The following is a 21,817-nucleotide window of genomic DNA, read 5'->3' as shown; positions in this document are numbered from 1 at the left end:
CATCAGGGTTTTCTCATCTTATTTGGCTGTAGAACCCTTCTTGCCCCAACCTACCATCTGCTGAATAATATTCATTAACATCTGATCAATCTAATGTTTTATCAAAATACTTACGTGTTTTCTCTTGCGTTACATTTGGACAGTTGTCACTCATTCACATGGCCTAACTGGCTCCTGTGGACATCCGCGTTTGTAGCTCTTGCTTTCCAGTTCGGACCCGCTAGCTTAACTCCAGATGGGGATGGGTCAGTCCCACTCATATGAACTGATTACACTGAATTCTTACAGGACCCTGACAAAGCAGGGAATTCTTACCTTCACTTTAAGAAAGGTGAGTAAACTTTGTTTCAGGGTGGTTAAGTGATTTGCCCAAGGTCACATAGATAGTGAGTAGCCAAGGCAGGCTTCACATGAACTCTGTGTCCTTTTTTATTACGTGATCCTCAGACTCCATTTCAGTGAATTTTTCTTCTGTCCTTGGATCCATCCTTTGTTTCTATTTGGTTAATGACTAGCCTCTCTGTCTCAGGCTGTCATCAAGTGAAGAATGGCACGTGAGAAGTTCCATCCGTGACTTTTATGCTTAGAATACAAACGTGATGATTAAAGAAAATCACTACTTCCTCCCCCGCTCTACATCAGATGGTAGTATTTTAGTGATAATAGATTACACTCTGCTTTTAAGTGAAAAGTAGACTTTGGAAATTAATTCTTACAAAACGCAGCATGTAAGGTAAACATTGTATTTAAGTTGTAGTTTCTCTCACTAGAACTCACCAGAAACAATAGCATGACTCACTGATCAAAAATGAGCCACCTGGCAACAGAAGAGGCAAGCAGTGCTTAAGAAAGAATGTCCTGGCATATATACCCACTACCAATGGCATGTAGCATCGATATCAAACTGGAACGTACCCACCTGGCAAAATGTTTCATCAGATTGAGTTTATCACACGCACGGTATGGCAGGGTGCTGTAGAAGTTATAAGCAAATTGTTGGAGTCCAACTACTTCTGTTTAAATCCCAGATTCCAACCCTTTTCAGCAAGGTGGCCTTGAACTAATTGTCTAAGCAATCTGTACTTTAGTGTTTTCATCCATAAAATGAACATATGAGGACTTCTGTCACAGACACAGGCTGTTGCATTTAAATAAACAGAGCTTAATACATGGCTGGCATGTAGTTAAGTGTTCAAAAATGCTAAAGGGAATGAAAAACCCTGTAAGTCTGAGCTTTAGCTCCAGTTCTTAAGATGCTTCAGACAGAACAAGACTTTAATTAAGGTCGTGCCCAGCTGATAGATGTCAAGGGGCTAAGGTGGTTTGGTTTTGCACATTCTAGTTGTATCTTTAGTCAGACGAAAAATACTGCTTTAAATCTCTTGCCTGGGATTAGGGCTTATTCTCTGCTCCCCACTCCCTTCTCTCATCCTAGGAATACTGAGCAGCTAAGGCCATTTAAACCTGAAAAGGCAGCACTTTTGTATATAAACAGAAGCTTGTGGCTAGAGAACGCATAGAGATCTGGGATGCAGGAAAGAAAATGTTATCTCTGAAGCATCTGGATAGACAAGGATGAGGATGCAAATATCATAGCAAGTCTGAACACTGCTCATGCTTCTCTGCCTCTCTGGGAAATAAGCATTAGACACATTTGTGGGAGCAGATCAAACGAAGCTTAGAGATGCATTTGACTTTGACAGGAAGCTTTCTCTGACCTCCCCTTGGTGCACGGTGCTCCTTTGTACTTGTGGTAGAGACTGGCTAGCTGCTCAACAGATTTAATTCATCTTCCCCTGCACCTTCCCGCCTCCAAACAGTAGCTTAGGCCCATATGATAGGTTCTGGCCAATAAGATAAGGGAGGGAGAATACAAGCCCTTTCCAGGCCTGGCCATAAAGCTTTCAACAGTCACCCACATTCTCTGGTATGGTGGCGGTAGAAGCCGCCGTTGAGGGGCGCCTTGGTGGCTCAGTCGTTAAGCATCTGCCTTCAGCTTGGGTCATGATCCCAGGGTCCTGGGATCGAGCCCCGCATCGGGCTCCCTGCTCAGTGGGAAGCTTGCTTTTCCCTCTCCCACTCCCCCTGCTTGTGTTCCCTCTCTTGCTGTGTCTCTCTCTGTCAAATAAATAAATAAATAAATCTTAAAAAAAAAAAAAGAAGCCACCGTTGAAGATGACAGCCTCACGGGAGGGAAGGAGCTTGGATCCAGCTCACTGCTTGCAAAGCTGCCAGAAAGATCCTCTGGATCTCCATCAGGCCATGATGTTTGCTAGAAACAACACTTAAGTGGGTCAAACACTGAAAATGTGGGGCCTTTTATCACAGAAGCTAGCCTTCATTACTCAAAATAATACAAAAGCCTCCTATTATGCTACACTGAAATCAATCTCAAAATTATTGTTACGATTACGTGGGGCAATTTTGATACGCGCTCTGCCAGCTCATTCTTGAAAATGTAGGGGAAACTACTTCGCTGGTAGAAGTGATGGTGAGTTTCCTGTGAACCTGACTGGTTAATGGGGTGCCCGGATTACACATTATTTCTGGGCGTGTCTGTGAGGGTGTTTCTGGATGAGATCAGCATTTGAATTGGTAGGTTCAGTAGAATGCTCTCCCCAGTGTGGGTGGGCATTATCCAGTATGTTGAGGGCCCGAATAGAATGGTGGAGAAAGGCGGAATTCCCCTTTGGTTTCCTGCTTAGCTGAGCTAGAACGTCTCATCTTCTGCCTATGGACTGGGGCTCACGCCAGTGGCTCAGCTGGTGCTTAGGCCATTGGACTTGAACTGAGCTATACCACCGCCGTTCCAGGGTCCCCAGCTTGCAGATCATGGGACTTCTCAGCTTTCCTAAAGGCATGAGAAAATTCCTCATAAAAAGTCCATATCTATATGTATATAGCTCCATCTATTTATAAATATAGATATATCTCTACTACAGTTGACTTTCTATCTTGCTAAACAAGTGGGACAGAAAACGCTAAGCCTCGTCTGGCTCAAATCATAAATATGTTATCAGCTACTCTACCTATTAATTAATATAGCTGATTCTAGAGAGGTACTTAAGAAATAAACACAAAATAACCAGACGTAACCCAGATCCTTTTTATTTAAAGGTCTCTGTTTTAAAATATCTCTGGTAACACTAGACAGCATGCTCTCATTCTCTGAAGCCAGCTCCTTGTAAGGGCTTTAGTTAATACATAAGTCTTGAGACTGATTTTCAATTAACAGGGGCTCAGTCAATTGACAGTTTGTTTAATGAAATGGTATAATGATGGGAGCATTCATCCTTAAAACTATGGCTCTTATTAGTTTTGTATTCCACATTCATTTATAATTTGATGAAATTTAAGAACTTTCTCCCCATCAAAACACACATATACATATAAGCATTAACATTTACACCATGTTTTGGGGATAATCTTGGACCCCTTGGAGCCCCAATGCACTCTCAAGGATCCAACAATCCAGGATTAAAAGCCTGTGGTAAGAATGGGTAGCTAGTCACTAGCAAAGATGTTAGAGAGGGTATAGAACTGGGGATGTTGAAGAAGACAGGTTATATCAATAAAAATGCTCCTGAGAATACTGTAGTCCCCTCTTATCCACAGGAGATACATTCTAAGACCCCCAGTGGACACCCCAAACCACAGATAATACCAAACTCGGTATATAGTATTTTTTTTCCAATGTGTACCTACTGATGAGAAAGTTTAATTTATAATAGGCACAGTAAGATGTTAACCATAAATAATAGTAAAATAGAATGATATAACAATATACCATAATAAAAGTTATGTGGATATGGTCTCTCACTCTCTCAAAATATCTTATTGTACTGTATTTACGCTTCTTGTGATGACACTGAGATGATAAAATACCTAGGTGATGAAGTAGGGTGAATGATATAGGCACTGTCACATAACGTTAGGTTACAAGTGACCTCCTGATGCTAAACTAGAAGATGGGTCATCTGCTTCCAGACCATTGTTGACCGTGGGTAACTGAGACTGTAGATAAGGGAGAGGAAACCACTCGCCTTACCATTTGCTGAGTTCTGGCTAGATGTTAGACCCTGTGCTAAAGTTCGAATATATTTAGTCTTTATAAAAGTTTGTGGGGGGCTCAGTCAGTTAAGCGTCTGACTCTTGATTTCAGCTCAGGTCAGAACCTCAGGGTTGTGAGATGGAGCCCCATCGGGCTCCGGGCTCAGCGTGGAGTCTGCTGGAGATTCTCTCTCTCTCTCTCTCCCTCTGCCCCTCCCCACTGCTCACATGTGCTCTCTCTCAAATCAATCAATCAATCAATCTTTAAAAAAAAGTCTGTGGTATTATAATTGCCATTGTACAAACAAGGAAATGGGCACAGGGAAGTTAGGAAACTCGCCCTAAATTGCATTATCAATAGTAAGTGGGGGGCCCTACATTCCAACCAAAGATCATAGTCTTAATTACACTGGGATACTTACAGGATCTCATAAAACCTAAGTCTGATTTGCTAATGTATTGTTCTTAAGGGCAAGGGCTGTTTAGAAGTCAATGCTTTTTATCCTCTCACTAAGCACACTCAATTAGAACTGAAGATTTTTATGTTCTAACCAAATGACAATCAAGAATTAATTGATTTAGGAACAGCAGGCATACAGAAAAATTATTTAAAAGAGACAACTGGATTCCAGGTCTGTATACGGCAACTACTTTATTATTTTCAAATGCAAACTCTTTGCATTTAGTTTGCTATTTTACAATTTTACAAACTAGGTATAAAAGACCATAAATAAATGACATAAGTTATGTGTACCTAAAGTTCATGAAGGGAAGAAAAATACCTTGACAAAATAAAACAAAATAGAAAATCTATGTCTAACTCAAAGAGATCGCTCAATTTTCGGAACATGTAGGAACCAAGCAATGTTCTGTTAATTTCCTTTTCGGTATGAACTAAATTATAATATGCCTTATACATTCTAATTTTAACCACAGTCCTTGCATATTCCAACATACTTGGAGTGATACAAAAAATAAACGCACTCTTCAGTGTGTATCAATGCTTGATGTTATTTGGAGAATGCTAAATAAGTGAAAATATTGCTTCTAGAACTTTCCTTTATTGGTCAGAATTTGAGGGTCTTCAGACAAATATTGAGGCTATAAGTGTGTATGGATTAATACACATATCCTTCACAGATTGAATACAAGAGTTCTCAAAACACACACACCAGCAGTGTAGTGAGCACAACCTGTCTTGAAAATAACTTTTTCAACACACCAGAAAATTTCATCCATGACTGTTAAAAATAATTTGGGGCCAGCAGACACATGGTGAAGCTACTTGATTTGGTGCAGGGGAACAGCTTAATGCTGCCTAATGGAAGATCTGAGCAAGATCGAGCATCTGAACTCACTAGGCCAGCACTCGCTAATGGGGCTAGATACAGTCCCTGAAGTGGGCCTCCTGCCCTGACCTCTGGGGAAAGATGACCAGCTCAGAGATTCAACCTCATTTCTTTATACATATTTTTCAGGCATCAATGCATAGGCACATCCCTTTAAAAATATATTAAAGTCCCCAAAAAGGGGTGAATTAACTTTGTCACTCTGGCATAGCTATGAGAATACAATGCCACACACCCTGTCAGAATGTAATAAATATTTATTGATGATTTTCTCTACTTATTCAACAACATAGGGTTCAGAATCTTTTTTTTTTTTTCCCATTTTTTCCCTGATTTGATGGTATAGCTTATGCAAATGGCCACAGTTTCTGCAACCATAGCTTAGAATAAGCAAGGCAGCCACTCAGATTATGAAAAATGGCAGTATGTTGGCTGGAGTTTGGTATACGTATCCTATCAGAACTGAATCTTCACACACCGGACCTCAGATCCTAGAAGGCTAAGGGCCATCGGAGTTAGCTGCATATTGATAACTGGAGAACTCTTCCTGTAAATGGGGAACCTGAAATCACTTGAGGACATTTAATCCCGACTATGCTAACCTCAAGAGTCACTGGCATGTATTTTTCTGTGACATTGAGAGACAAAGTATTAATCCAGGACACATCATCTCAAAGCTGACACACGCGTCTACGTTCATCTCCGGAAGTATATGAATTGCATATATTTTGTTCGCATTCGACGAGTCCATTTATGCAGGAAAACAAAGGCTACTTCTGTTCCATTTGGGGTTACCAGACAAATTCCATCCCCTTCTCTCTCTCTCTCCATCAAGAAACCGGCGATTCAGATGAGTAGTTCAATCGGAATTAGTGCTTTAGATGATGGGTTGTCACCTGAATGGATTTATACTCTCAAATTACCCCACCGCTGAGGTGGAATTGCCTCCATCCAAAGCTGTAGACTTACGTATTAAGGTTAGTGTGGCAGCTACAAAACACACTTCTAGATACAGGATATTGACCATTTCCGGGCTGTCTTTCTAAGGGGATGGGCGCGGTCTTCCAGGCCCACCACCTCATGTGGCTCTTCATCTCCGAACTGGCGAGAAACCAGAACTCTCCGGGTGTCTCATTCCACAACATTCACAGGCAGTTCTAAGCATGAGGTTCTACACTCACACGCACATACACCCGCGGACGCACACACTCACACCTATGTACACACATCAAAAGAGATAGTCAGCTCATAGTTAGTCTAGGAAAAAAAATATATTTATATCACGGCAATGGCACAGCCTGGGTAAAATGTTACTTCAGCAATGCATATCATAGGCAGCTCACGGGAACTGGCTTTGTTTTGTGTGGTGGCACCTAACCTGGTGTCCATGGTACAACCTGTGGCCTTGGGTCACTCGCTGCCACACCAAGGCAGCAGCGACGTGCAGGAAAAACATATAAATAAAACCACAAGGAGTTTAGGAACAAGGGCTCTGCAGAGCTGGTGCTGCGAGACAGTACATTCCTCAATGCAATGGGAGACCCTGTGCTGAACCTTGCACGGTTGCGGTTTCTTTCACTGGGAAAGGAGATTCGGACGTCATCCAGGTATTCTTCTCGGGTATGGGTGGTGTTTCATCAGTGTCTTTGCTCCAGAACTGGTATAGCAGAAGCAGAAGAAACGCCTTTCGAAGGGACTAAGGAGGGTGTGTTCTGTTTTCTTCTCTGGGCTTTGTAATCAACAGGAAGGGCTGTGAGGCTAAGATAGCAGAGTCTACTCCCTGTAGAGAAAAGAACAAGAGTTTAGACAAAACAGCAGCTAATAGTTGCCAGCCAGTTGTCAGCCAATATTGCAAGAAAGAAGAGAAGCACGTAGAAGTTGGTAGGGCTCAGAAAGTAGTAGTTCAGGAGGGAGAGTGTTGAGTTCTTGCTTTCCTCCTCGGAAAAATGACTACTAGAGTAGCAACAAGAAAAAATGTCTATTAACAGCTTAATTATAACAACTCGAGGAAGGTACCAGTCCTACCCCTATCATACGGATGAGGTCATCGAATCATAGCAAAGCCGAGCTACCTGCTCAGGGTCACGTCCTACATTGTGAAAGAGCAAAGCTGGGATTAGAACCCACACAGTCTGAGTCTACAGCCATGCCTTAACCACTGTGTGAACAGTCTCTCTGTGGAAACGAAAATTCTGACTTGGAAGAATTGTGCAAGAGCAGAAAGGCTTAGAGTTGGTAAAAGGATGTGAAAGGCAAATTGTACTACCGGAAAAGCCCCAGCCACTAGCACTCAGCCTTTCCAGAAAGGGAAATTATGTATCTTGGGAACAAATCTGGAAACACCACAATCCACCAATATTCAACGCTATGACTGAAAAAATGCAAACCAAGAGATAAAAAGCACTGAATGTTTTTTCCTAAAAAGTAACTTCTAATGAAGGAGAGTATCTAGTAAAGGATTCGTACACGCTGCATGTAACAGGCACAGAGAGGGAGCGTTGGGGCTATGGCACAGGGTGACGTTGGCGTGCCAGCAAGAAAGGTTTGGGGGGCTTGAGCCCACCAAGAACTGATCAGTCTCAACTGTCCAATCAGTCTAGAACAGAACAAGATCAGCACGACGCAATGGAATCATTGTGGCTCCTCATTGTCCTCTCAATAATCAACACGAACCAAAATAACCAATTTCTCTTCTTTCCTTTGTGACAACTGACCACCAAGATTGCTTTGGACACCATATCTCCCACCACAATGGCTATGATTGGCAGTGGATGACCTCAGGTGGAGAGCAAAGGATTAAGACCGGAATCTATCTTCACAGACAATTTTGCTTATTTTATTAAACCAATTATTTATTTGTTTTGTACATATGTGTGTTTATTGTGTATGAGCTATAAATCAAATTTAGTTCCTTTGAGGTAAATAACCATTATTTAGTCTTGTAGGAAATACTTTATTTAGAGAGAGAAATAGTTTTCTTATAATATATTCAGATAGAGATGACTTCTTAAGCAATTTAAAATTCTAAATGTGGGTGAGGTTATAACTACCAAGCCCTTCAAGAAGCCATTTGTCAACATCATTCATTTTGACAATTATGAAGAAAATGAAAGGACCCGGATCTACTTTTCCAGCTTTGTCTTCTCTGCGGATTAGTAAGTCTATCAAATGTGCAGGGCTTGCACTAGGCAGGCATGAATTTACATGCAGGACAAGGAGAACATGAGTATGACCTCAAGACTGATGGAGTACAACCAACACCATATGGATATGCCCACTTTTTGAAGGTGATTTTGTTTTGCTGCTAGAAATTCCATTCTTAGAGGAGAAAAAGGAGTCCCCAAAATACGTCTGTCCCGTCAGTTCACCAACACTCTTCAATAGTTCACAATAGGAAGTAGGCTATTTGGGGACTCAGTGTGTACATCGAACGGGTTGGACGTTTGAAGTGAGAAGTGTGGGAATGTGAAGGATTATATCTAGCTGATGCCAGAATACTCTATAAAGCAGAGAAAAAGAAACCTTTGCTCTTTTGAATTCAGACAACTCCTTATTTGTGGGGAACTGCTTGAACAAAGACCAAAGCCTGTGGTCTATGTGGCATCATGAGGGAAAGATGTGACTTTTGTTGTGACTAAATAAACAAAACATGGTTCCTTTGAATCCATTATGAAGACATCAAAGTGTCTTACCATCCAGTTCTTTTCGTTACAACGGGGTCTCGCTTGTGCATTTCACCCTTTTCCATTATAAAATAACAATGTCATGAGTTTCAAGGCTAAATGATAAAGGAGTATTGGATAGGTCTGCAACCTTTTGTAGAGATACATGTTTAAATCAAACCCTCACAAATCCACTCAAGGTGAAGCAGCTTCATCTGCATGGCTCCTACCACTGAACTTCACTTCACCCCACTCTGGCATGTTGCAATACAACATTTGGGTTCACGAGTGAAAGATGGATGAGTAACACTTGGAAAACACTGGAGGAAGAGTACACCTTCCTTCTGTGAAGTTCAGTGCGTTCTACATAAGAGCATTTCATATACACTTACAACAATGCCATGTGTTAGGAAAGGTGTTATTATTAAAGTATCATTATCTCTAATTTACAGGTGGAGGGACTGAGCTATAAAGAAACACGGAGTGAATTTCCCAGTGTCAACATCTCAGTTGGCTTTAGAATCCATAGCTGTCTAGATGGCAGAGCCTGGCTCCATGTCCTGGGAAACAATGGAACATTACTATTGTCCTCCTCTTTCTCTTCGAAAATGTGTAACATCACAGAAGCAGTAGACTTTCGCTTCGGCTGTTACCGGATATTATTTTAGGCACTTAGAAAGCCCTCTTTTGGCCTTCCCATTGGCCTGGACTCTACAGTGTGTTAAAATTAAGATCCAGAAGGCAACCTTTTAAATGTAGTAAGATTTCAAGCCTTGCCTGATTATCCTGCACATACAGAAAATATGCCCTGAGAAATAACACCATGACCACGGTATAGTGTCCAGCATTAACCTGGATATCTTACAATTGGATATCTTATAACTGACACACTCTCTCTTTTTGAAATGTTCTGCTTTGAGTATGTTCAGTGTGTAGAAAAATACCTCATCTTACATTGTTGTCTTGAAAGCAAAACTTCTAGTTATTCAACGTATGCAAGGAAACATTCTTTTGACTTCCAAGATAATGCCATCACGTTACCTTATTTGAATTGGTCCGTGGAGATTGAAAACAAAATACTCCATACCCTTCCAGAGGAAAAAAATATATATATAATTTTTTTTTTTTTACAGCAAGCAAAAAACCACCTATATTTGTCACCTTTGAACATGAATATCTAGAACCCTTAGGGTTCAGCAAAAGTGGTGATAAAACAAAAATGGTTGGAGTCGTTTAAAAAAAAAACAAATTTCACATTCCTTCTGAACAGAAAAGCTTTTACAACCAATGTTGCAAAAAGGTTTTTACTAAACTGTCATGATTTGACCGCATCAAATTGAACACGCCTCGCTCTGTAAGAAATAGCTCTCAGCATAAAACCAAGGGGTGGGCGGAAGGTCATTAAAATCAGCCAAGCTCGTGTTTCAAAGTGGTGAAAATGGAAGAGTTTAAGAAGTTAAAATTTGTCCAGTCAAAAAAGTTAGGCTGTTTCTAGGAATAAACAAAGCCATTTAATTCACGTTTCAAGAAGAAAATTCTGGGATTAAAATAGAAGCATCTAGGGCACCTGGGTGGCTCAGTTGGTTAAGCGACTGCCTTCGGCTCAGGTCATGATCCTGGAGTCCCAGGATCGAGTCCCGCATCGGACTCCCTGCTCGGCAGGGAGTCTGCTTCTCCCTCTGACCCTCCCCCTCTCATGCTCTCTCTCTATCTCATTCTCTCTCAAATGAATAAATAAAATCTTAAAAAAAAATAAATAAATAAAATAGAAGCATCTAGGTCTAGTGGTCTTGACGGATGAGAAGCAGGTTTTCCAGTAGGTCACATTTTGATAATGAGGATGTCAAGGTGAATTCTAAGTCTCACTCTTGACTTCTAGGTAAATCCTCCCTGGCTGACCTTGTTTGGTGCGGGGGTTCCTGGAGCAGGACAGAAAGTGAGAATAATGGACAGATCTTCCAGGACTTCTCAATTGTAGCAAAGTCTCCAGAGTAAGGCATGACCCAAGGTTAGAGGTGATTACCTGGTTCCCGACAGATACTCAGTAAATATTTGTGGCATGAATGGAGGGCACCAAAAGGCAAGAGGAACCGTGTGTGAGAGAAAGCAAAGCCAGCGAGGCCCTAGGTGCCACGTTCCCAAACCTGACTTCATATAGTTCCTAACTCACTTCTTCCTGGTAGAACAGCTGGGAAGCCATACTGGTTTCCACACTGGTCTCTTCTCCCATTGTTAAGAGAGGACTGAAATCTTACAAGAACCCCAAACTAAATGACAGACATGAAAGAATATTTATTGCTCGGTGTTTCAAATTAGATCAAGTTAAGAAAAAAGTTTACACTGGAGAAAGATTCATTGCTGGTTTTGCTTTTGTTTTTGTTTTTTTTGGGGGGGGGTTTGCCTTACCTTGTGGGCTTGGGTTTGCTTCTTTAAAGGAGGGAAGTGTGAAAGTTCCCTATTCAAGATTGTCACGGTCCGCTATCCATAAGGTAGTTACAATAAGTTTGTAGAGTCCCAAAATACGACTTTATATGGCACAGCCTCAGGCCCAAAGAAACAGACCTTGTTTGTCCAGTGAGGGGGAGGTGCTTGGGTTTTATTATTATTAATTATTATTATTATTATTTGAAATCTACTTTCCTTTTCTTTCCAGCCCCTTATGTCACCACCATAAGCCACCAGGTGGCCTGAGCACTGAAGGAGCAACACTGATGAGCCACGTGGTTTTCACCTAGGTTGTTTCCCATGGTATGGACCAAGCCTTAAAAGCTACAACTGAGTCCTTCCAGAATGTTCCTGGGCGTGGTATCCATTCCAGTGAAAGCAGGACGACGGTCATTTACACCACAAACGAAATACTGCAGTTGTAATTCCCAATGGAGAGAGGATCAAGGATGCCTCAGAGAAGCTCAGTGTGTGGCAGCAAGTGAGGCATCAAAACTCGGAGGCGGTGGTCTATTTATATACGTACATGTATTTTACAAACTGGTGATGGACGGAGTACTTCCGAGAAACAATTTGTTCCAGGTCTAATTGCAAACGCCGGCTGTCATTTCTGCGAAGCCCCACAGTTTAGGCGATCTGTACACCAAGGAACACTGCAGGTATTGGATTTTTTTTTTTTTTTCCTTAATTTCAGAGGGCGAAGACGAAGTAAAAAAAGTGCAGTTCTTCAATTAAAGTGCATGGATGAGGTAAACTAATTTCAAGAGTTTCGAGTTTAGTCAGTACTGGCTCAGACAGGAACCATTCTGCCGTGGATCTGTTGCATTTGGGTTCTCATGGCCTGGACACTGCTCAAAATCTTATTCTGGTGTGTGACAGCTGTGATGCCAATTCTTGCCAGGTCACTGTAGGTAGGCGGAGAAAAAAAGACGGAGAGAAAAAGTTACGAGGGCGCAGAATCTCGTTTCCGGGCTTCATGCAGACGCACATTTGAAAACAGCCACAATTCATACAGCACAACAAGGCAGGTGTATTAAAATGTTAATTAAGCAATTTAACACAACAATGTAAGTGCTTTTGAGGCTCTGGAAAATTATACTCAATCAAAATGAAAGGCATTCCAGTTTGGTTTTTTGGGGGTTTTTTGTTTTTGTTTTTTTTAAATGAGGAGGATGATAATGCAGCTCAAAGCAAACAAAACAAAAAAAAATACTATTAAATCTAGATTTACCCTTTGGTGTTACATCGCTGAGTACTTACTCCTGGTTCATGTGCACTACAGCCTCTAGGGTGGTATAACCAGCAGCCGTGAAGTTATCCTTATACCGGTCCATTTTAATGGCCTGGAGCCAATCGCCCACTGATACCACGGCGGAGAATTCAGGGGAGCTTGGGTCCAACAAGGCAGTGTTAGGTCTGGTAAGGGAACGAGGAATTGGAGACAGACAAGTATTATCAGTTAGACGGCAAGACTCAGAAATCAGATTGCCTAAGATAGGCACTGAAATGCCAAGGACAGGCTTTTTAGAGGGACTACCTATCATCAAATGGCATCAGGAGGTTTTTTTGCCCCTAATGTCACAAAGTTGCTAAAAGCGTGTATCCATCACTTTATCTGTTCGTAATTCCCCTTCCTGCATTTGTTTTATGTGGATCTCTTCATACATTAACGATCGTACAGGTCTTTCAATACCCTCGCCTGGGGCAAAGATTGCGGGAGACCTTGTGGCTGAACCTGGCTCAGCCTTTGCAGGAAGAGTGCAGTCCCTGCTGGTACGGAGTATTGCATACTTCAGGACAGCATCTATGGAAACCCTAGTGAAGTATGAGTAAGGAAAATTGTGAGCTTCCAACTTGCCAGATTCGATGAAGCAGAGAAAACAGCAAGAGTTCAAGTCCAGCATGCTCCCGGCCAGGTTTGCAAGCAGGCTCAGTGCATTCAAACAAACTTGGGACAGCAGGGAGTTAATGCCCTCTTTAATCAGCCCATGCCTGACCAGCACATGTGCCAAGACGGGAAGGAAGAATGGCCACTTTGATCACCGCTTGGACTGTGGAATGTGCTTCTCGAATTCCCTCTTAGATAATCATTCCAACGAATTCTAAGCACTTTTTATTAAGTTATTTATTAGTTTACTCATTTCTCAGGCCAGGTGTTTTATGTTAGGTCATCGTCAAGAGTGACAACAGTTGAAGGCATGATATTGATATACGATAAAACATCTATTTATGGAAGCCTTTATTAGGGGAATTATAGTCATCTCCAACATCAAACTACTTAATAATTATTGGGTAGACCTTCACAGGGTATTTTATACTGCTTTTACTTTAATCTCCTGTAGAGCGACACAGCTACTTGTTTAGTTAAATTTTCTTGAACTCCCATTTCCCTAGAAATTATAGAATGCAGTTGATCTTAACATTCTGACCTAATTTTCATCCTGAGACTGTGTTGCTTGAATATAAACACTAAATCAGAATATTATCATTACTGAATTTTTAGCCAAAAAAATTATTTTCCTATGAAAACAAAATTAAGTCAGTGTAATGCCTTGATTAATTTTCTACATAGCAGAATTAATTCAATTCCACTGTTTGTTTTATAAGTTTTACCTGTTACTTTAATTTGCATTACTTCTTTCTTATATAACTATTTTACCAAAGACATGTTTTATCAGTTTTGTGTCCAAATAGTAGCTTGCCTTTGTGACCTTTTGTGTACATTATTTCAATTCATTTTCTGAGTAAAATTCTGTAAATTTTTATAGCAAGAATAATCAGGATTTAATTCTTCCCCCAATAACAAGTATCACCACAGAGGATTTTAGAGATTAGTATTAATGTTTATAAATAATATCTATCATTAGACAAAGACCAATAGTTTGCATTTCTAACTTTAAGCCAAGAGCATTAATAGGGCCACATGTAGGCTCTAGGTACCTGACAAGGTCAAAATGACCTGAGGATGAAAATATCCTCACTCAATATCAATTAACTCTAAGGGTCACTCTGAAGCTTGTTCTGGAAATCTCTGTGCTCTTTGTGGAACACCATGACATTTGCCCAATTTTGTGCTGAATCACATACAATGTTATACTACATCCCATTATCAGCAAGCAGTAATAAGCACCGAAACTACTGAAGTACCATCAGTGAGAAAAATTTAGAATTGAGAAGAGTATATCCAATAACTCAATTTGTTCTCAATTTGTTCTGCATAAATGGTACAAAGCACACATTATGCAATATGAGTAACTGAAGAGTTTCTACCAGCAGGAGAAGCACCAAGTACCAATGAACGGGCCTTAGGACGCTCAAACAGAATTCATGGGATCTGGAGCTGGAGATCCAAAAGCTGAAGGATGTTCACCTTGGAATAGAAGAGGCCTGTTACACCTCTCAGAGAACTGAAGAACAAAAAATAGCCCAAAAATGCCAGGAGATTTTTTTTTTTTTTAAGTTACTTGGCTATCAAGTGGCAGAAATAAAATGTGAATTCAGCCCAGTGTCATTTCAGAAGAGCTTGATCACGAAGCTCTTGGGATTGTGGCTGGTGCTAAGGGATCTGAAAGCCTAAAAGAATAGAGGGTATCTCTGCTTTCTGATCCAGATTCTTTTCTTCATGCTTTATAATAATCAGTATATAAGACAATCATTAGGCTAAGTCTTCAGAAGACTGGAGGAGATGCTCATAGCACTGACAAAGACTAGAAGGTCTTGGATATCGTGGGAAAAACGTTCTCCTATTTTTAACTCAGGGTCATGTGATGAATGAGAACCTTGGAGAAGTACAGATTTGGAGGTGAGTCAATGCCTCACTTCTTGCAGGCCTGAAGAAGCTGGTCATCTTATGCTGATCTTCTTAAATCATTTAATAGCAATGGTGGTCTATTCCCTTTCGGATGGAACAGGTATGTAGGGATACTGAAACTTACACTAGTGAGGCCCAGTCTCCAAGTAGAAAAGTTCCTATTGAATTACAGGACTTGCAATATCCTTACCTCCTTTCTGAACTGATAAATGCTTCTTCCTTTTGCTCTTTCCAGTGAAATAACTACCTCTTTCACAGGTGGTTCAATTCTATTCATTTTTTAAAACCCCTGTCAAAACATTCATCCGCATGCTTTGTAACCTGATCACTTTCTATTTTGGCCCTGTTTCCTTCTGCTCGTGAAAGACTCAAAAAAGAGAAACTTTAAGAACTAAAACCAAATGAATTTCTTGCTGTAAAGCCTATAAGCACCTATAATACTTTATAAGTCAACTTAACACTACAGTGCATGAAGAGCTGTCCTCGACTCCTTATTTTTTACTAACCCAGTGTTCCTTTCCCTTCCCCAAATATAGCTTCTAGTGACCATCATGTCTTCCCAAAGTCCATGTCATCTCTCTTCCTAAATGTTCAGGTCTAGCATCAACAAATAAGCACCTTTGCTCTTTCTTTGTTGTTGGTTTGTTTTTGTTGTTATTTTGGTTCTGTTTTTTTAAATTTGTTTTTCTTACGACTGTTCGAGGCCTGACAGGTGTTAGGCTCCTCAACATGGTGAGCAAAACCATCATACATACTCCATTAACTGAGAAAGAAGCCACCCCGGTTGCAGAGAGCTGTGCAGTGGCCTCTGACAAATAGGCAGGAATTCCAGGGAGCCAGCACTCGCCTGCCACCTCTAATGTATCCTTTCATACATCACTATTAAGCAAGCATGGCCGACCTGGAGCTCTCGGTCCCCGTCCTCTTCAAGCTGTTGGGGTTGCGGATGAGTTTGTCCAACATGTTGACAATCTGCCCGAATTTCGGCCTGTCACTCCGCTCCTTCTGCCAGCAGTCTAGCATCAGCTGATGGAGTGCAATGGGGCAGTCCATGGGAGGGGGTAGCCGATAGCCTTCCTCAATGGCTTTAATCACCTACCAAAGACAACAGAATGATACATAAGCTGCCAGGGAAGCTGTTGTTAGAGATCTACCCTCCTGACAGGCAAGTTCCCGGTACATTCAGTTGCCAGCAAGCTTGAGCATGAGAACAGCACCAATGTCTTCACAGAAGCCACTGCTGGAGCTGAGTATTGCCGGCAACATGGCAGGGAAGCCAGCTGCTGATACGCGGTGTTTTCAGATGGCAGGCAATTGCCAATCTGAAATTCTAAAGGGAAGATTAATCAATGTTCCCAAGTGGTTAGAACATAATCATATCAACAACCTGGTGGTGGCCTGGCCCTAGGAGATCACATGGCAATGACCCTCCCCCTTCTCCTATCCAGCAGCAGCTAAACCCTCATAGCAGAAGAGACTCTAACCTAGCGTTAAAGACCTTCCTTAAGAAGCATTAATAGTGGGGCGCCTGGGTGGCTCATATGGTTAAGTGACTGCCTTCGGCTCAGGTCATGATCCCAGGGTCCTGGGATCGAGCCCCGCATCAGGCTCCCTGCTCGGCGGGAAGGCTGCTTCTCCCTCTCCCACTCCCCCTGCTTGTGTTCTCTCTCTCGCTGTGTCTCTCTCTGTCAAATAAATAATAAAATCTTAAAAAAAAAAAAAAAGCATTAATAGTTTCGTCCAAGATGGAAGTCCCTTTGTATCATTTTAAGCCTCTGTCCTCTTGCTCAGACAGCTCATGGGTCAAATACAGGAGCCCACCTTCCAGGCCTCCCAATCCAGAAGACACTACCACTCTCTAAAATAGCACGCTCCTCAAACCCTCCAGATGCCCAACCATTTTTATTTTTGGAAGACCACAACACACCAATACACCAATCCTATATCTCATCCTTGGTCTCAGTTGGCTGTCAATTGACCCTGTTAAAAAGTATTAGTAAGGGGCGCCTTGGTGGCTCAGTCGTTAAGCATCTGCCTTCAGCTCAGGTCATAATCCCAGGGTCCTGGGATCAAGCCCCTTGTCGGACTCCCTGCTTGGCAGGGAGTCTGCTTCTCCCTCTCCCGCTCCCCCTGCTTGTGTTCCTGCTCTCGCTATCTCTCTCTCTGTCAAATAAATAAAATCTTAAAAAAAAAAATTAAAAAAAAAAAGTGTTAGTAAGTAGATTTGAAAAAAAGTGTTAGCAAAGAAAATTAAACAAACAAACAAATTTTTTTTAGGGCATTCACATTTTGAAGGGGATCCTTACACAATTAAGGAAAGAAGTTATAATGGTAGATGATAATTCTCTTATTGCCCAGAGTTCTCCCTGCTTAATAAGACATAAGCAGACCATTCAACAGTCTTTCTTCTCATTCTAATTTTTCTAATCTGTCTTCACAGGTATTATGATATTTTTTCTTATTGGCATCTTGCTAAGCCCCCCTTCTTCAGGGCGTGAATCCCAGTAAGGTAATATCGTATGACTCACGCCAAATTTAAGGAGAGGAATTATTTCATAACTTCTTGGCTACTCATCAGCAGTATTTATGGCGCTCCTATGAAATTCTGGATGTGCTTTTGTTTGTTTGGAGATTTTTTAAAAGTTTTGTTTTAAATCAGTTTTGCTTTTTTTTTTTCCCCTCTACCAAAATGGTAACTGTCAGTGAAACAACCAGAGCTGTACCCATCTCAATGACCACACTGGGTTCACCCTGCCGGGGGGTTTATTTACTGTCCAACAATTGGTCTTCAACAGGAAACAGTTCATTTGGTTGGATCCAGTTTCTATGTATCAATATGACTATTGTCTTTTTAGCCAGCACACAGTTTAACCACCATCCTGTGACTTGTTAAGCCCTCTGATCCTTTTTCTCCCATGTATCTTTGCCAACATCCTGTTATATTAGTACTATTTACCACTCCTTCTAGTGTAGACGTCTATATGCTATCTTACTAAACATTATTCTATTTACTTCTAGCAATTACATTAAGTCAGTTTGATCTTCTGACTTTCTTTTATCTTTCCAGGTGCATGGTGTTGACTCTAGACTTGATGAAAACATTTTACATTGAATTGATGAGAATGAGAGCAATACTGGGCTAACGCCAGGGTAACACAATTTGTTATAAACCCTCAGACTGCTTAGTACTCTTTCATTAGCTCCCTCTCCACTGCCAGCTTGGAAGATGGCTTGTGGGTTAACAAAGCATATTTTCTCAGTTTGCTGCTGAATGTTTTGGGGGGGAGGGGGCTGAAGAGCAAAACAAACAAAAAACTTGGTAAGTCTGCCATATTTTCAATAGCTATTTTGATTCTATTCACCATATGCCAAATGAATTCTGATGAAAGTAATTCCCCGGTTACATTTCCTATTGATCCCTGTTCTACACAGAACCCAACAGAGACAAATACATGTGAATGACTGATCAATATTATTTGGGGGAGAGAAATGGCTTCAGATGTTCTTCATGGATGCAGCCAGACAACTGAAAGTTTAAAACAATAAAAACTGTTTTCATAGAATACAGAACTGTCAAAACTGCAGGCCTGAAAATATTTAGGGTAGGAAAATGGACATCATCTTTAGATCCTCTGCTTTTATGAGCATTTGGTCATGACTCTCAACTAAATAAGGTTTAAGTATCAAATCATTAAATGAGCAAACGTATGCACTACTTGCTCGTGTAGGTTGTTTTTGTCCCTCTGAAAGTCTCTAATCTGAAACCAAATGTTGCTACAAGGTAGGACCTGGAAGGTGTCTGTGACACAATCACACCCAAACAATAGATTACATACCACTCACCTCTATAGTTGTTTTTTTTTTTCCCCAGCCTGCAATTACCTATCAGTTATGCTAGCTGCTGGCTTTCTTCCTATCTGCTATGAACCTTTCTTTGTAACATACAGATAACACAATGTTAACACTATCATTCCTCTTAATCTGGCTAGAGAATTCTTTTTTGCCCCACTAGACACGGAGTGCATTAGCTTCTCTATAGCTCTGAACAGTCTTTTATTGATAAGGCAACCAGCATCCTATTTCTTGAGTGCACCTGGTTCTTCATTTAATTGTCAAGACTTTGCAACTTCCTGTTGGTCCAGGACAAGGCAGATGGGCAGGGGGCATTCCACCTCAGAGAGAATTTTGTAAAAGAAGATTTTTTTCCAAACTATAATTTTTATCATTGATGAATTAAATACCATGCCTTTGTAAACACTCTCTGCTAATATTTTACTTCGCACGTATAAGTAACTAACAAGTGTTCTGGGAGGACTCCCTGGTCTAAGATTTTTGTTTTTGTTTTTTTCCCCTTCTGCACTGGAGATGTTTGTAATTAAATTTTATTACTCTGGAATCTTATTAGTGTCATTATTGAATGCTCTTCTAAAATTGCAGGCATTGTGGATACTCCCTTACGAAGTAGTCCAGATGGTACATTTAAAGGGATGTGCATAATTTACAAAGGGTCATTTAGTGAAGCTTTATTTTAGAGTCCTCAAGGGGCAAGCTCTAATTACAACTATGCCAGCTTTAAAATATTCACTAGTTTTCTCCCAATAAACTTTTGGTGTCAATTTTTTCACATGTGAAATTTGTGTTTTTCATATACCCTTGTATTTTATTAAGATTCAAAGTTGAATTTTGTTTCGGTATGGATTTGAGCATTAATCAAGTAAAATACCGTTCCTTATCACTCGTCTATCCACCTATGCATCTATCTATAAATCTATTGAATCTGTCTTCCATACTATCCCATTTAAGCTATGTAATTTCAGGCCTTGAAATCCATGACCATAAGGTTTAACTAGATTACTACATGCATTTGTGTTGAGAATCTTGCATTTCGTGTATCATTTCAAGCTCAGCCCTCACTCCATCATACGCGGATGCAATCCTTCCTGAATCTCAATGCAAAGACATATATTTTATAACATAAAGACTCACATCTTGATTGGACATATCCCAATAGGGTCTCTCTCCATACGACATCACTTCCCACATAACGATTCCATAGCTCCATACATCACTCGCTGATGTGAATTTACGATAGGCAATTGCTTCTGGCGCGGTCCACCGGATAGGAATCTTGCCACCCTGTGAACATTCAAGCCATAAGTTATTCCCTAAGTACATCACTGATGTGCCATTTCAGTCACTGAACGTTGTTACTGTTTGCCAAGCAGGACAACAGCATTCCTGAGATAGCTCTCCAAACAACAGTAAGAGACTTGTTTATTTTAACTAGTCGTCTTCTAGGTTGAGATACTTCTCCTCATATGTTTTCTTTAGTCACAGGGAAGTGAATAAGTAATCTGTTTAATTATTTTTAAAACGTCTACCTATTACCTGAGCTCTGCTTCAGGCAATATTGTAGAAGAAAGGGAATCTCGGCTTTTACAAAATGCATATGTCATCATGGTATATCAATGGATGTGCCGTGGATACTTATTTTGACTTCTTGTTGGATTCTTTCACTCAGCAACACAGAGGCAATATTTAATACTGCTTCTGAAATCATGAACTACGGAAGTTAAATATGAAAATTTCTATCCACCACACTGTGATCCTACTTTTATATAGCATGAGAAACATGTTTAACATGGTTAGAAGATAATACATTACATAGGCTCTTAGCAAAAGCCAAATACCAGATGTTAGAGCTGTTACTGTCTTTAATGGAGTGAGGGCACCTGCAAAAATGGTAAAGCAATTGAATATTACTCAGGAAAAGTTTAAAATGCTGTTTTCTTGTTTTGTTTTTTTTGCCTCAAATATCTATTGTTTGATTATGCTTATGTGAAAGGTAAACACCTTTAATTGAGTTTCAAATTTCTTAAGGTTTCATCTGGGGAAATTAATTTAACTTGAATTCAGACCCTCAAGCTGTTCAAGAGAACATCATTTGGAAGTTTGCTTTACTAAGGCTACTAAACAAGACAATAAATTGTATTAGAAATTTCACTGATTCACTGGAGTTTACTCTGAAAACCCAGTGTCTTACATTTCTACTTGTTCCATGCAGAAGGATGCTTGGGCTGCCTTCTACCTTCCTTAACTATTTGGCTAAGGTTTTAGCTGTGTAAATGCATCATTCTAGAAGCCTCCTTTTAACTTTCCTTTCTCCAAATACTGGAAAAAGAATTAAAGATCTTTAGCATTCACAAAGATGCATTCTTTCCTAAGTGAATGGACTTAGAATTCAAAAGTGGATATATGTTTAAGAATCAAAACTAGAGCCAAAGAAACTGAACCCTACGAGGAAAAAAAAAATAACCAAACAACCAAACAAACAAAAAACAGTGCTTAGGATTGCTAATGCAAAATGAGCATCAAAGGAGGAAAATGGCTGGTAACTGTCTGCTTCCCATTGATTTCAGCAGTGCCAGCCCTAACGGCCAATAACTTTTATGATTCTGTTTATTCCATTAGTATCTTATATTCAGATTGTCCAGCTAAGA

At 40.5% G+C, this 21,817-nt stretch overlaps 1 protein-coding gene across 2 annotated transcripts in view; it reads right to left on the bottom strand.

Annotated features, from left to right (window-relative positions):
• Window positions 1-5,717: 5,717 nt before the first annotated feature.
• EPHA4 (EPH receptor A4) overlaps window positions 5,718-21,817 on the bottom strand; it is a 141,024-nt gene continuing 124,924 nt past the window's right edge. Inside the window, exons 15-19 of one of the 2 annotated variants that reach the window (XM_032401302.1) lie at window positions 20,304-20,453; window positions 16,219-16,412; window positions 12,767-12,922; window positions 11,468-12,411; window positions 5,718-7,179 (exon numbers count right to left, since the gene is read on the bottom strand). In XM_032401302.1, the coding sequence (XP_032257193.1) occupies window positions 12,297-12,411; window positions 12,767-12,922; window positions 16,219-16,412; window positions 20,304-20,453 (615 nt within the window). In that variant the 3' untranslated portion in view covers window positions 5,718-7,179; window positions 11,468-12,296. Of the gene's footprint in view, window positions 7,180-11,467; window positions 12,412-12,737; window positions 12,923-16,218; window positions 16,413-20,303; window positions 20,454-21,817 lie in introns of those variants that run through there. The other variant, XM_032401304.1, reaches the window with a different exon arrangement.

The sequence above is a fragment of the Phoca vitulina genome, unplaced genomic scaffold (assembly GCF_004348235.1).
Source record: "Phoca vitulina isolate PV1807 unplaced genomic scaffold, GSC_HSeal_1.0 scaffold1, whole genome shotgun sequence".
NCBI lineage: Eukaryota > Metazoa > Chordata > Mammalia > Carnivora > Phocidae > Phoca > Phoca vitulina.
Note: the sequence above shows the minus strand (reverse complement) of the source record. Positions and strands in the feature narration are given on the sequence as shown.